The sequence below is a fragment of the Xyrauchen texanus genome, chromosome 38 (genome assembly GCF_025860055.1).
Source record: "Xyrauchen texanus isolate HMW12.3.18 chromosome 38, RBS_HiC_50CHRs, whole genome shotgun sequence".
Taxonomy (NCBI): Eukaryota; Metazoa; Chordata; class Actinopteri; order Cypriniformes; family Catostomidae; genus Xyrauchen; species Xyrauchen texanus.
Window position 1 is genome coordinate 19,273,354 of NC_068313.1, and position 16,316 is coordinate 19,289,669.

Genomic DNA, 16,316 nt, shown 5'->3' on the forward strand with positions numbered 1-16,316 from the left:
CTAAAATGTGCAAAATACTACTAATAAAGAATGGCTACAGTAGAGGTGTCCAAACATTTGAGTGGTAGTGTGTATGTGTGACTCTGTGATGCACTTACGACATTTGGTTTCATCAGACCCATCCTGGCAGTGAGGGTGTCCGTCACAGCGCTTCCAGTCAGCGATACAGGTCGGGGGCTTCAGGCAGAGGAACTGATCTTTAGTGCAGCGGCCTGATGGGGGAGGTGCATGAGTTGCCACTGGAGTCACAGAGCCATTGGCTGAGAGACAGGAAAAAAACAGAGACGGATGAGTACAGATGATAAGGTAAGGAGGCAAGGTTTATTGTAAATGCAGGGTAGAGAAAGCACCTGTGGGACAGCCCACTTCATCACTGCCATCAGGGCAATCTGCATAGCCATCACACACCCAGGTGTTCACAATGCACACGCCAGAACCGCAGCGGAAATGATTGGGAGCACAGGTTGTTTGGCCCGGAACAGGTGTATGAGGTGTTCCGCCACCTGAACAAACGCACAACATATTTTAATTAGGGTTAATGATGTAAAATAAATGATCAGAGGCCTATTTTTTTATTTTTGGAGCTGAATATTTAATTTTTTAATACTTTGAAAAACATATGAATCGCAATTATATATATTAACTAATTGACGGCCCTAATTTTAATGAATCAACTGTACCATGTCTCTTTTGCAATTAAAAGCCAATTCAAAGCTAACAAAGAGTGAGAATATGATACTGGTCTGATTTGTGTACCTGAACATTGAGCTTCATCTGACCAGTCACCGCAGTCATTTTCCCCATCACACTTCCACCAGGCAGGCACACAGCGGCCATTCTTACACTCAAACTGGAAGTAACGTGAGCAGCCAGGCTCTTCGGTCGGGGAAGCTGATCCAAGAAGCACACATCAGTCAGACATTAGCAAACATGGCTAGACATTTTTTTACGTGGATCAGAATGTATGAGTGTGGCGTGGTCAAGTGCCCGTCTAGAGAGAGAGAAGCGGTAAGGGGACTTACACCTGAGCTAAATTATGACTAACACCTGTCTCTAATTACAGTGAGCAAGGAGTGAGGCATAAAAAGAGCCACACTGCCAGCAGGGAAGAGAGAGTCTGGGTCTGGAAGCCAATTGTGAAGCTGAAGTGTATTTTAAAGTAAAAGCTTATCGTGAAGCTAGAGTTTAGTGTAAAGCAGTTCAATGGAAAGGAGGCGGCGAGAACTGGCTTGACAATATAAATAATAGCTTTAATAACACACAGAGCAGCTGCACGTCATTCTCTCTCTCTCTGGAACTGTCGTCACTGGCTGCCTTTATCCCTCACGCGCCACCATCAGGCTGTTTGGGAACCGGGCGTGCGTTGTTCCAGCCCTGCCCCACCCTCCTCCACTCTACAATGAGCTTTTAGCTGTCAAGGATAAACTGGAACTTGTTTGGGTGAAAAGTGCTTATCGATAATGCACAATAGTAGAAGGTTTTGCTCATTTATTATTATTTATTTTTCACATAAAATCACATTCCTGGATAACATACAGTCAGTCGGTCATTACTGCAAAATTAACTGCTTTAGTGGTGATGCTATTTATTTTGTGATAATGACACTCTAACAGGTCATAATTTTTACTGATTTTATTAAGTTGTTTAATGTAGAAATGCAGAACTTATATGAGCTGTATAGGAAGCCAAACTCACTTAAATGAGAAAACTTAAAAGTGTGACCTAAATGAAACACGTAGCATTATCTACATGGATTAATTTACTTGCATGACCCACTGTGCGCATAGACAAGTTTTTGCCCATAAAACACAAAATAAAACTTGGACTGCATGATAGGGCTGATTCATACAGATTTCCCGATTCAATTCCAGTCCGATTCACAAGCTCTCGATTTGATTCCAGGTTCAATTCATATGGGTATATTTAAGTTATAATGTTAATTTTGCTTACATATGAAATTAATTCTTCACCGGCTAATGCTGTTAATTGTAAAGGGGAACTTTTAACTAAGTACTTCATGAAAATATTTTATCACCACATATTTTTTACTTTTACCAGCAGTTCAGGAAGTATCACAGAAGTCTTTGGGTTGAGCACACATTAACAAAAGCATGTCTTCCTCATCTGTGCTGTGTGTGATTAGAATTAAATGTTTCTTTTTTGTTGTTTTCGATCAACATCTGGAAAGACCATAAAGAATTGAAAGGGTATAAAAGAGACATTATTTAATGATAAATGGATTGCGTGGATATCATTTTGGACACACAATACAAGGACGTGTCAAACTAAACTTTTACTTTCAACACTCAAAATTTGGTCGCATATGCAAGCATTGCGGCGCAGAGTAAAATACCAATATTGTGATTTAAGAATCTATTTCAAAACCACAAAGCATCGGAAAATCTATATTTTTCCCAGACCAACTGCACAAACCATAAAACCTGAACAACCATGTGGGACTTTGGTGCAATGTAACAAACTGATGAAATTTGTCCCTGAATTTGGCTTTGGTCTGCTAAGAATTGTTTATATGACAGTGATTAACATGAAACAAAATAAATGGCACTTCATGCTAAAAGGTTGACGACCACTGGCCTAAACTATAGTGTTTGTGTGTGCATTGCTCACCACAGTTGGCCTCGTCCGAGTAGTCACCACAGTCATCCATGCCATCACATTTCCACTCCAGAGTCACACACATTCCATTGGTGCAGTGGAAGTTGTAGCCATCGCACGTTTTCTCAAACTCAGGATTAGTTGCTGTGGAGGGAGCAGAAAACATGTAAAGCAATCATTCCAAAGCAACATGAACATGTAATAACAAATCCTTTGGTTATAGAGCTGCTCAGTCATTATTAATTTTCAATGGAATTTTAAAATAGCGGTTTTCTATTTAAGAATAAAATAAAGTATGCGGTTAAGATTACTTAAAGAGACTTTCCCGTTGGATGCTTATTTTTAAGTCATTTGCATCCTTCCATAGCCAAAATCTTATTTACACTTTATTCATCAAACACATAACAGTTAATTTAATCCTTCATTTAATTCAGTTAATGTGTTAATATACTGTAATTCTCTTTCAGTTTTAAGGCTATGAACTGAAAAGCTCTATTTCCTTTAATAAATGGGTTATAATGGTAACATTAATCAGTTAGCAAAGTGTTGGACTTACAGCACCCAGCATATGTTGCATCCTCATCGGATCCATCGGCACAGTGCCGAGTACCATCACACACCAGAGACTGGAACAGACACTGTGCTCGGTTCCTGCACACAAACTCCATGTACCGCGTACAGAGCGGATCTGCAAGAACAACGGTACCTTATTATTCCAAGTAGGTATAGCTGTAGCCCAGAGATCTCCACATGGGGGTGGGAAAGAGGGTGGGATTACTGCAGAAGTGGGTGGGGTTATTCAAGAAGTGGTTTATGCTAGCTCCAAATGGGTAGCAACACTTCCACACGTGGTTGGGTTTAGGTTAGGGCTCTTTGCTGGCGGCTTGGAGCTCCCAACACTTTTTGGAGCTCTGTTTGCTGCTTTACCCATCTATATAATTTCCTGCAGCATTTCTGAGATTTAAAATACAACATAAACAGCATTTTCACTTGAGTTTACAATAAAATACACATACCACAGTGTTGCTCATCGGCGCCCCCTACACAGTCCTCCATGCCATTGCAGTGAACACTAGCAGGAAGGCAGGTGCCGTTAGTACAAAGGAAGCCATTGCATTGTTCACCCCCTACAGAACAAAATATATTAAATTACATAGAACTTACTAAAATATCCTGGACTGCTCGCTTACATTAAATGAAAATGAATTAAGATAAAAGCACCATATAACAGTTAATAAAAACAGAAGCCTGAACTGTACTCTAAATCTGCTGAGGCCATTCTTTAATAGCATTTTTTTTGTCCTATTTGAAACTCAACAGCCTTCATCCCAAATCATTTTCATTTTATAAAAAAAAAGAGCAGCCAGGACGTTCTTCAAAACTTCTCCATTTGTGCTCCACAGAAGAAAGTAAGATGTATTGGTTTGGACTGACATGAGGATGAATACAAAAAATAACAGAATTTCATTTTTGGGTGAACAAACCAAAAGTGCTATATGTTCAAGTGACTGACCACAGTGAGTTGGGTCCTCATCTGAGCCATCCTGACAGTCATCATCTCCATCACACACCCAGCGCTGAGGGATGCAATGACCTGTGTGACATTGGAAACTACTGCTCTCACATGTGTGGTGGCCCTCTATGAGACACAGAGACAGAATAAGAAAACATTTAGGACATGTACATGTACCTGATTTGAGTGCATATTTGCATCTGTGTCCAAATAGGTCTCTGTTCTCTCACCAGTACAGTTGGCTTCGTCTGACCAATCCCTGCAGTCATTGTCCCCATCACAGCGCCAGGCATCCCGAATACACACACCTCTTGCGCAAGTGAAATCTCCAGGCCCGCACTGATGAGACTCTTTGGAAAGGAAGCAGACTGAATATTACCCAATGTTTGTATAAGGGTAGTGGATGTATAACGTGATGTATAACTATTTTGTGTTAGAATATTTGCAATGATAAGGAAATCTGCATGTTTTAGGGGCCGGGACTATTTTATTTTATTACTATTTTATACTATTTAATTTTTAATGACAGAGTGACTGTAATTTTGTTTCATAATTAATTTGAGGTCATAAAAGCTGCTTGCAAAATGCTATTTATACAGTTTCAGTCAGAGTATCATGTCACACTGCAGGATGTGTCGACAACCAATATTTAACTAAAATACATCCACACACATACCACAGTGCTCCTCATCACTGTTATCTCCACAGTCATCCTCGTGGTCGCACTTGAAGGCCAGTGGGATGCAGGAACCAGAATCCACACAGCGGAACTGAACCGCAGGATCACAAGCAGTTGTGGCTGCAGAGAGAGAAAGACAGATGAAACATAGCACATGCACATCTGTGTAATGTATTTGAGACGGGGTTGGGGGGTGGTGCTGTCACTCACGGCACTCCTGCTCATCACTCATGTCGCCACAGTCATTGTCACTGTCGCACTTCCAGATGCTGCTGATGCACTTCCCATTGGAGCAGCGGTACTGGTTCGGCAGACAGGTGTGTTCTGATGGGCAAACATCAATATAAATGTCAATCATTTTACACGTTCACAGGGCAGGAAGCTGAGAGTGTGATAGCTGAAGCGGATCATTCATGTTAAACACCATATTCAGCTTCACAAGAGCAGTCTATTGTTAGTTTGTTGTGCACTATTTTGATACTGCTGTTCTGCTCCATCTCTGATGATAATGGTCTCAATGGTATGATGGATAATGGGGTTTTGAAAATGGGGAGCATCTAATCCAATTGCTAAGTCTGGTGGAAATTCCAAGGACCTTTATTTTGAACAAGCTTTTTGCTGGTTTAGCATTTAGATTTAGTAATATCTGTCTTAATATCGATTTAAGTCATTGTATGTTTGTATCATACCTGTCTTAACGCATGTGTTATTGCGGAGCTGGTATCCACTGGGACACTGGCACTGGAGCTCTCCTGAGGGCAGGGTCGTGGCAGAAACTACATCTGGACACACACAATGATGTTTGTTTCCAGGCTGGGGAAGACACATCAGACTGCATGGCTGGTCAGAACAAGCATTTAGACCTGCAGGAGAGAGGGATTCTTAAAAAAAAAAAAAAATTCTAGAACCTAATTTAACCAGTTGTGGTCACGGTATAAAGACCCCATTTTAATTTCAAGACTTCTGTGGCTTTAAGTCCATGTCTATCATGTATATTAGCTTTGGAAACATCTATATGCTAGTGTGCTAAAATAGACTAAATCAACTTTTAGAAGATTTAAACAATTACAATTTACTTTATTTCTCTTCCTGTAAAAACAGATACAAATGTTTGACTTCTCATCTCTACCGAGCACACACAGTAATAGTGATGTCATAAGTACTGGTCATCATCAGTGTTCCTACAGTACCGGTAGTACCAAGCACCAACTAAATTCAATACCCGCTAGCTGTCTGACTTACACTGGACGAATGCTCACACAAAAATTTGACATATATTGGGGGAAAAAATAAATGCACACATTTAATCAAATTAAATTGTGACATGTACTAGTGTAATTGTTAATAGGACATGCTTAAAAGTGACTGTGTGAAGCAGACTGCTCTTAACTCCAAACTCCATATGAGATGACAGAGCAGAGCACTTATCCACTATGCAGTGCATGCAAACTATACATTTATACAATTACATCACAACATTTGTCTTTAATTATCACACTAGGACATGTAGCGAACTGTATCTTGACAAGTAAAGCTTCCATCAAAACACTCCTCAAAATAAAAGCTCACACCAAAATAAAAGCTAGCCTGAAATTGAAGAACTTGTGACAAAAATAGATGACTATAGTAAATTGTTCACTGCAGTAATAATAATAATAATAATAATAATAATAATAGATAGAATTATACTTATTATTCTTTTTCATATTATTACTCATGACATAATACTAATAATAATACAAATAAATATTTCACAAGCAAGAGTGCTGTTGTACTGAATAAAAGTTTGGTAAAAACAAATGCAATGGTATGTTGAATAGTAACTGCTCTATATTCATTGCTTAGAAATTTTAGGAGTTAATTTAATTAGACCCTATTTTGATGATGAAATCATGGAACTCTTAAAAAAATCGTTACTGGTATCGGTATCGACTACTGAACTTGTGGTATTGTGACAACACTACACGGTAGTATACACATTTTTGTCCAATAAAACGCTCTGTAGAATGAGAACATCTCCCTCTATATTATAAAAACCACCTGCAAAAGGAAGAGGCTGGAATTTGGAATTTATTAATTGTGATAGTGTATTTCATCTATCGTTCACAAGTCCTTATGTCCCATAGCAACTTCTAATTTCTATAGGAAATACGTCAACACAGGACAGAAAACTGTGCTCCGTAAAACCACTTCATGGGGTCTTTAATGTCACTCTCTAAGGAACTAACCTCTGTTTTTCCCCTTGTAGAAGATCTTAAGATCCATTACTCCTGTCAGTCTGCCCACTAACAACTCACTCTCCGGTGAGCCTGATTTAGGAGCTTTGAAGATGCCCATTTTGGACCAGTCATCCCAGTACAGGTCATTCTACTCAAACAAAGAACAGTATGATATTCACAAATATCAAAATTATGCTTTTGATCATCAAACACAAATTAATAAGCAGTTGTATTTCAGTTGCAACAGTCCCATGCAGTGTTAAACATCAAGGCCTACCTTAAAAACAGCAATAGCATAGGGGTGAGGCAGGCCCTCCATTAGTACAGTGCGGTGACCTCCATTGAAGTCGGATCTCTCGATGCGGTCTCCGTACGCCTCGGTCCAGTACAACCAGCTCTCATCGGCTGTGATGCCATTGGGCCAGCGAACTCCCTCTGATACAATACGGGAAACGTTGGAACCATCCATCCAGCTGCGATAGACGCCCGCCACATGATCGCCCCAATCAGTCCAAAACAACAAGCTGAAGGAGCCACAAAAAGGTCAGGTTTAACAGGATTATTATAGTTTTTTTTTTGTTGGTTTCACACACACACACACACACACACACACACACACACACACACACACACACACACACACACACACACACACACACACACACACACACACACACACACACACACACACACACACACACACACACACACACACACACACACACACACACACACACACACACACACACACACACACACACACACACACACACACACACACACACACACACGGCAGTGGTGGCTCAGTGGTTAAGGCTCTGGGTTACTGACCAGAAGGTCAGGGGTTCAAGCCCCAACACCACCAAGACACCACTGTTGGGCCCTTGAGCAAGGCCCTTAAACCTATCTGCTCCAGGGGCGCCGTATCATGGCTGACCCTGCACTCTGACTCCAGCTTAGCTGGGATATGTGAAAAATAAATAATTTCACCATGTATATGCAGAAATGTATGTATAATGTGTGACAATTGATCAATTAAATTAAATTATTGTAATTCAAATTTGTCCTAATCAGTTGTCTCATTTGATTGTTTTCATAAAAAAATTCGTTTTTTTGTTCTTTATATTTTCAGTTAAGTTTTAGTTTAAGTATTTTAGGGTTGCCAATGGTAATAACTTAATGGACCATTGCAAATAGTAGTATTTGGATGTTTAATAAAGGTGGGTTATAATGGTTTCAAATTTGATCAAATACAGTGTATCAAAATCTATAACTACAAATAATTACTAGTCATTTGTATTTTATTTTAGTTGTTCGATTTTATGAACTGTACCTCTCTCCAGGTACGAGAGTCAGAGCTCGTGGGTGCTCCAGAACTGAAGAGTTTAGCAGAGTGTGTCTCAGATCTCCGTCGGAGTTGGACACCTGGAAGATAGAGCATGTAAAAATGACTACATGAACAAACACTGTTCATTCACATTGCCTTAGTTGTTTCTACCACTGATTACCTCAATTTTCTGAGCACCAGCATCCACCCAATACAGCAACCTGCTGATGGGGTCAAATGACAGAGCTTCCACATTTTGTAGGTCCTTTTTAACAATCACTTCCTGTCCTGAGCTTCCATTCAAACACAGTCTCTATGACAAAAATATTTACACAATATTAGACACACAATATTTACAGTTGGGTCTAAAAGTCTGAGACCACTAATGAAAATGCTTCTAAAGGTGCAGTCACATTTGCACGGTGAAATTCCGTGGGTAAAGTCGACGCCGAAATCTGTAATTTATACTCTGTGAGAGTGAAGTAAAATACAAACTCACTGCTAAAATTATATCCTTGTTCATTGTATATGTTCATATATATATATATATATATATATATATACTATATATATATTAGTAAATGTAAGTATTTGGTATTCTTTAAATGACAGCATGCATGCAAGCTGACTTGGATTTTGTGCCAAACCTGACGATCCATGTTATTTCTGCATGATTTTAAAATGATCAAAAGAACATCCTGTGTGTTTCAAAGGAACCAAGGAAATCTGGCCTTTTGTACAAAGGAGTTATCATGGTAAAATACAAACATTTACTTATCTGCTTATTTTACTAGATAGAGTGCAGAATTGTATATCGTAACTCTACGTATACTTTACATATATGAAATTACATAAATATTTCAATAACAAAAACCAGGCATGCAAACTATGTTTCCCCGTCTGTCGCTCTCTCCACGATGTGTCGGAGAAGCGACACTAGGGGTCTCTCTTGAACGCCGAATATGCCTCTGATCCATTGAAAAAAGGCCAATGAGAAGTTGGCAGTCAGTATTTGCATACCCCGCCCCCGGACATACGGGTATAAAGGCGAGGCAAATACTAGAGTTCATTCAGAAATTTTCTTCGGAGCCGATGGTTATGCACGCTGTTCGCAGTGAAACACACCCGTTCCTGTATTCCTCTGACGCTACTGCATGCTGTTGGATTGAGGGCGCATTACAGTGGCGATTCTTCTCCTTGCACGGCAGTACATATTGCCCCTGGGCGCTTCGACAGCGCAGTATAAAAACTCAGACAAGTTTTAAAAGAGTAATTTTCTTTAAAAGAGTGATTTTCTTTAAAAGAGTGATTTTCTCTAAAAGAGCAAATACACAGCGGCGTTGAACGTCCTTTTCAGGACGCGTCTTTGTAAAGATGCCTTTCCGCCCCTGTGTAGTTCCTGGATGCGGTAGAGTGCTCTCCGCTTCAGACGGCCACAGGCGTTGTCTCGTGTGTCTGGGCAGCGATCACACCGAGGCTGCGTTTGTGGATGGTTCATGTTCTCACTGCGACTCGCTTACAACCGTAAGCAAGCCACTCCAGCCGCACCTCGCATTGCTCCTTCTTCCCACGGGATTGTGGACGGTGCGAGTGGCGCTGGAAGCGATTCGGGGATGGCAGCGGGTGCGGCTCCGTCGGGTACCCCCCCTCGGACCACCCGTCCCCCGGCACGCTCGTTGACTCCCGTCCGTGCTCGAGGCAACAGCAGCTCGCGTCACAGCCAGCTTGCCTATCCTCTAGAGCTAGAGGTGGATGAGCTCGCCGCTGCATCGGAGAGCGCGTTTTCTGACGCAGATCACTCCCTTGGGCTGCCGCCTTCGGGCCAGCACGCTCAAGCCGAGGCTGACGCTCAGATGTCCGACATGCTTTCCCGGGCCGCCGCCAGCGTGGGCTTGGACTGGAATCCCCCGTCCTCCCCACAGCCATCGCGGTTGGATGACTGATTCCTGGGGTCCCGACGCCGCTCACGCCTTCGGCATGTCTCTGTCCCCTCGCGTCTTCACGAAAGTCGCAGAGGCAGCTCTTGCCCCGTTCCGAGAAGCCGGCATTCGCATACTCAATTACCTCGACGACTGGCACATACTAGCCCACTCCCGAGAGTTACTATGCGCTCACAGAGACCAGGTGCTCAGGCACCTCAGCCGCTTGGGGCTTCAGGGCAACCGAGAAAAGAGCAAGCTCACCCCGGTCCAGAGCATCTCCTTTCTCGGCATGGAGTTAGACTCAGTCTCAATGTCCGCACGTCTCACCAACGAGCGTGCGCAGTCGGTGCTGAAATGCCTCGCCAAATTCAGGCCAGGCACTACGGTCCCTCTAAAACTCTTCCAGAGGCTCCTGGGGCATATAGCATCCTCCGCCATGACCACGCCGCTGGGGTTGATGCATATGAGACCGATTCAGCACTGGCTTCAGACTCGAGTCCCGAGACGAGCATGGCGGCACGCACCGTGTGACAATCACCCCTGCCTGCCGAAAAACACTGAAACCCTGGACAGACCTCTGCTTTCTACGGGCAGGAGTGCCCCTGCAGCAGGTGTCCCGACGCGTCCTGGTCACTACCGACGCCTCCAGATTGGGTTGGGGCGCCGTGTGCAAAGGGCACGCAGCCGCGGGCCGTTGGAGAGGGGCCCCGCTGCGCTGGCATATCAATTGCCTAGAGTTGTTGACTGTTTTCTTTGCCCTGCAGCGGTTTCTCTCATTAATTTGAGACAAACACGTCCTAATCAGGTCAGACAGCACCACTGCGGTAGCGTACATAAATCGCCAAGGCGGCGTACGCTCTCGCCACATGTCATGACTCGCCCGTCGTCTCCTCCTTTGGAGCCAGCAGCGACTCAGGTCGCTGCGTGCCACTCACATTCCCGGCAAGCTCAATGTGGTAGAGGACGCACTGTCACGACAAAGCTTACCCAGCGGAGAGTGGAGGCTCCACCCCCAATCGGTCCAGCTGATTTGGGAACGGTTCGGCAGAGCCCAGGTAGGCCTGCTTGCCTCCTGAGAGACCTCCCACTGCCCAATCTGGTACGGCCGAACAGAGGCTCCCCTTGGGACAGATGCGCTGGCGAATCCCCCTGAGGAAAGACCTTCTTTCTCAGGGGCAGGGCACGCTCTGGCATCCGCATCCAGACCTTTGGAAACTCCACATCTGGTCCCTGGACGGGACGCGGAAGATCTAGCTGGTCTACCACCTACCGTCGTAGACACGATCAACCAAGCCAGAGCCCCTTCTGCCAGGCAGCTTTACGCCCAGAAGTGGCGCTTGTTCGCAGGTTGGTGTTCTTCCAGGGCGGAAGACCCACAGAGTTGCGCAGTTAGGTCGGTGCTCTTATTCCTGCAAGAGAGGCTGGAGGGGAGGCTGTCCCCTTCCACCCTAAAGGTGTATGTCGCTGCTATCACGGCTCACCACAACGCAGTAGACGGCAAGTCCCTTGGTAAGCACGACTTAATCATCAGGTTCCTAAGAGGCGCCTGGAGGTTAAATCCCTCCCGGCCAAGCCTGTTCCCCTCCTGGGACCTCTCGGTAGTCCTCACGGGCCTCCAGAGACTTCCCTTCGAGCCGCTAGAATCAGTTGGACTCAGGGCCCTCTCTCTTAAGACTGCCTTGCTGATCGCGCTCGCCTCCATCAAGAGGGTCGGGACCTGCGAGCGTTCTCTGTCAGCGACACTTGCCTGGAGTTCGGTCCGGCAGACACTCATGTGATCCTAAGACCGCGACCGGGCTATGTGCCCAAGGTTCCTACCACGCCCTTCAGAGACCAGGTAGTGAACCTGCAAGCGCTGCCCCGGGAGGAGGCAAACCCAGCCCCTTCGTTGCTGTGTCCGGTACGTGCTTTGCGTACCTACCTGGACCGCACGCAGAGCTTTAGATGCTCTGAGCAGCTCTTTGTATGCTTTGGGGGACAGCGGAAAGGAAACGCTATCTCCAAACAGAGGCTTTCCCACTGGGTTGTAGATGCCATTTCATTGGCTTATCACACCCAGGCCGTGCCCCCCCCTTGCGGGTCCGAGCTCACTCGACAAGGAGTGTTGCGTCCTCGTGGGCACTGGCCAAGGGTACCTCCCTGGCAGACATTTGTAGAGCAGCGGGTTGGGCGACACCCAACACCTTTGCGAGATACTACAATCTCAGGGTTGAGTCAGTTTCATCCCGTGTTTTCTCAGGTCTGAGCCAGTAGAACTCGGTAACACGCTGATGGGCTGGCTGGGTGAATTGCTTGCATATACGCCCTTTCTCTCGCTTGAGGTAAAACAGTGCGTCTTTTTTCCCAGGAGACTCCACTCAACGCGAATCCCTGGTCGATTCCTCCCTAGCCCTCATGGGTCTGCATTTCGGCGGAGGAACTTGCCGACCCAATCCACTGCGGGTACTCAGATCTACCCTGTACTGGAATAGGTGCTCCACAGAGCAGGGACTTCTACGCGGACTACCCCTGTGTGTATTTTCCGCGATACGGTCCCCTTATGAGCAGACCCGCATTTTCCTTGGGTAAAGTTTCGGCTGCCCCCCGGTCGCCATGTGTAGCAACTCCACCCTCGCTGAGGCTGGATCTGCCACCGCGCCACTTCCACGTTTCACCTAAAAACACATGTGACGTATTCACCACCATACCTCCCCAGTTGGGCAGGGGTGGTCTCCGCGGGTCTTTCCCCCCCTGAAAGTATGGGAAATTGGGTAAGACCCCCTTCCCTCAGTGCGTGTAAGGGCCCCGGCTGTCTATTGCTCTATGCAAGAAACATAGAGAGAAAAGAGGCCCAGCCAGGCTTGGCCCGTTCCCAAGTTGGCAAGCGTCGCCTTGTTCCCCTGCCTAGGGTAACCAGAAGGATCCCGACGACTTTTCTGGGGCATTGGGGAAGGGTACGTGCCCTGGCACAGCTGGTCGTTTGGCACGTAACAAATACCTGCCCGCTCCTGTGTCAGCAGAACACGTACACGGCTCAGCGCATAGCGGATTTAAATTGGACCCCTAGTGTCGCTTCTCCGACACAACGTGGAGAGAACGACAGATGGGGAACGTCTAGGTTACGGATGTAACCTCCGTTCCCTGATGGAGGGAACGAGACGTTGTGTCTTCCCGGCCACGTCGCTGAGCCGAACCGCTGTAGTGGCCAGAACCATTTCCGGCTCCTCAGAAAAATCCTGAATGAACTCTAGTATTTGCCTCGCCTTTATACCCGTATGTCCGGGGGCGGGGTATGCAAATACTGACTGCCAACTTCTCATTGGCCTTTTTTCAATGGATCAGAGGCATATTCGGCACTCAAAAGAGACCCCTAGTGTCGCTTCTCCGACACAACGTCTCGTTCCCTCCATCAGGGAACGGAGGTTACATCCGTAACCTAGACGTTAGTCACCTGTATGGTGTCCAGTGAAATATCAGCCCAGTATAAGCAGTTCTTCTCGTAGTCAAAGTCCAGTGCCACTGCCTCATGGAGACCAGAGAGGGGAAGCGGCTGGTCAGTGCCAGTGGCCAGGTCATAGCGGTGGATGGAGCTCTCCACCGCATACAGGATAAACTCATTACTCTCTATAAATGAAGGCAAAACAAGACAGAAATTACACACATCACACTTCACAAAAATTAAAACTCTGCCATCATTTACTCACTCTTATGTTGTTCCAAACCAACAGAAATGTCTTTCTTCTGTGGAACACAAAAAGAGATGTTAGGCAGAATGTTCAGACTCTGTCACCATTTACTTTCATTGTATGCAACAAAAGTAAATGGTGACTGAGGTTAACATTCAGCCAAACATGATCTTTTGTGTTATATGGAGGTGAGAGAGTCATGGGTGTGGAATGACATGAGAGTGAGGACTGTAACTGATGCTGTAACAGAAATGTTTGGACGAATCATCCCTTTACGAGGTGAAATAAGACTCATCCCAGAGAGATCAGTGGGCCATAAAATCACTTTTGATTTATTGCTTTCTTTATAATCCATTTGCTTTCAGTTTTCTTTTGGTTAAAAGTTGCACCATGTAAAAATGTTCATGTAATATTTGCCTTTCTTTTGCCAATGTGTGAACGGCTTGTAACGCAACTTAAAAAAATTAGCCCTTCCCGGACTTTCTAGGTTGCCTATTAAAGCCCGTAGACTGGTTTTCATGTGAAGGGAGTGGGTAGCTTTTGCCGGGAAAATCCAAAGGATTTGACGATTATGCACGCTCCCAAGAGCCTTGCCTCAGTAATAGCTTCTTTTCCCCTAATCAACACCGACAACAAACTGCAACACTAGGGAACGTTATCTTAGAGATGGAATCCAGCAAATGTCTAGCTCTCAGCACAACGGGCTATAACAAAAAAAAAAAAAATGTATCAACTGAATACTGTCTGGCTAAGCGGGAACGTGATCGTGGTCGAGTGAAAACTAGAGTGAACATCGGCAAGGAATTTGATTCCTGGAGGGACATTTGTTCGGTTTTGGAGATCTAAACCGACCCTGAATTGGTGTTCTTCTTATAAGACAGGTAAGCTTACATAACTGCAAAGCATGTGAAATATAGTGCCATAAGTATTGATCTGTGTAATTTGAGCTAACTTGATCTGGCCTGCTAACGCTGACAAATTGCAAGCTACCTTGCTTCGAAACTTTAAAATAATTTCAACGATTTTCTCTTTATACTAACAGTCAGGTTAATGTCAATGTTAATCTGTAATTATTCAGCCAGGTAAACTACAATAATACATTAAATGAATGCTAGACAATGTTCAAGATAATGCAAAAAGCTCCAATCGTTAGTGTAACGTAACTTGGTTATACAAAAAAATATATACAATCTATATTTATAAAACAATAACACATCGATATATCAACGCTGTGACAGTTGTGATGGAATCACATCAATACTGAATCGTGTCAACCTATTTATAATGTACAGTCTATTTTATAAACAGCTAGTGTCATCATCCAACAAATGTAGCTAACAGCTATTGATAAAGCTGGCTAGCTAGCTAACGCCGACATAGGCTATCGTATATATGCAGTCAATGTATCATGCAAAGAAAAGTGATTACTTCAAACTACAGTCTTGCAAAATCAGACCTATATCCACACTTTTGTTTGTAATGAAACAATCATAGCTGTGTCATTTTAATCTGTCAGCATGATTCCAGTGAATAACCTTCAGTCTCTTTGTTTTGGTCGATGCTTGTGTCCCTATGGAGTGTGTAGCGAGCACGAGCAAAATGTATCTGGCTGCAGTTTACTTAACGGCCACATGTATCATTAATAACAAAGGTTTCTGAATCTTACATACTGCATATTTAATGTTACCTATTAAAAATAAAAAATAAAAATGGCTACCCATTTCACAGGACCAATTGGATCCCTTCTGTTTTATTGCAAATCGTAAAAAAAATAAGGCACTGTTTTGAGTCATATCACTTCCTGCCCACACTGGGTCAAAAAGGTTTCCCTAATACACATTTTTCTCTTGCCTTCTCTCTAGATGCAGAGTTGAGCCAATCAACGCGGCCACTGAAGCATGGTCGAGAGGCTCAGCACCACAATACCAGAGAGAAGAGGCAGTCTAGACAGCGATGGCTCTTAAGTGCAGCTCAGTGGGGAGTTATGCTTACAGCCATTTTAAGACTGACCACTAGGTTAATCAAAAATTTTGCATTATAGCAAAGTGCAACTGACAAAGAGTTCATGCCAGTTCATCGAGAAAAATGTTAAGCTAATATCATAATATTCATTTTACTTAAATTATTCAATGTTAAAATAATTGTTCCTATCCCATTTAATGGTGCTATACAAATGTTGTTCAGTTTGTTCGAGCAACTCGACCTCCTGACTCAGCAACATCGACTTAACCAATGGCATGAGTTTGGCCTTTCAGTTTGATCTTTTTAGAAGTTTGAACCCGTTTAGTAATTATGGCTCCATAATTCCTTAGGCTTGTCTGGTATTGTATAAAAAGGGCTCAGAGAGGGAAACTGTTTAAGCAGAGGAGCTCTCT

At 44.1% G+C, this 16,316-nt stretch overlaps 1 protein-coding gene across 1 annotated transcript in view; it reads right to left on the reverse strand.

The window, feature by feature from the left end:
• LOC127631455 (sortilin-related receptor-like) overlaps positions 1–16,316 on the reverse strand; it is a 95,550-nt gene that overhangs the window by 16,858 nt on the left and 62,376 nt on the right. Inside the window, exons 17-32 of the mRNA XM_052109567.1 lie at positions 13,707–13,879; positions 8,536–8,667; positions 8,361–8,452; positions 7,305–7,551; positions 7,037–7,175; positions 5,498–5,671; positions 5,019–5,132; positions 4,806–4,928; positions 4,360–4,479; positions 4,130–4,255; positions 3,633–3,743; positions 3,173–3,304; positions 2,629–2,760; positions 757–891; positions 351–503; positions 99–260 (exon numbers count right to left, since the gene is read on the reverse strand). Of these exons, the coding sequence (XP_051965527.1) occupies positions 99–260; positions 351–503; positions 757–891; positions 2,629–2,760; positions 3,173–3,304; positions 3,633–3,743; positions 4,130–4,255; positions 4,360–4,479; positions 4,806–4,928; positions 5,019–5,132; positions 5,498–5,671; positions 7,037–7,175; positions 7,305–7,551; positions 8,361–8,452; positions 8,536–8,667; positions 13,707–13,879 (2,265 nt within the window). The remainder of the gene's footprint in view (positions 1–98; positions 261–350; positions 504–756; positions 892–2,628; positions 2,761–3,172; positions 3,305–3,632; positions 3,744–4,129; positions 4,256–4,359; positions 4,480–4,805; positions 4,929–5,018; positions 5,133–5,497; positions 5,672–7,036; positions 7,176–7,304; positions 7,552–8,360; positions 8,453–8,535; positions 8,668–13,706; positions 13,880–16,316) is intronic.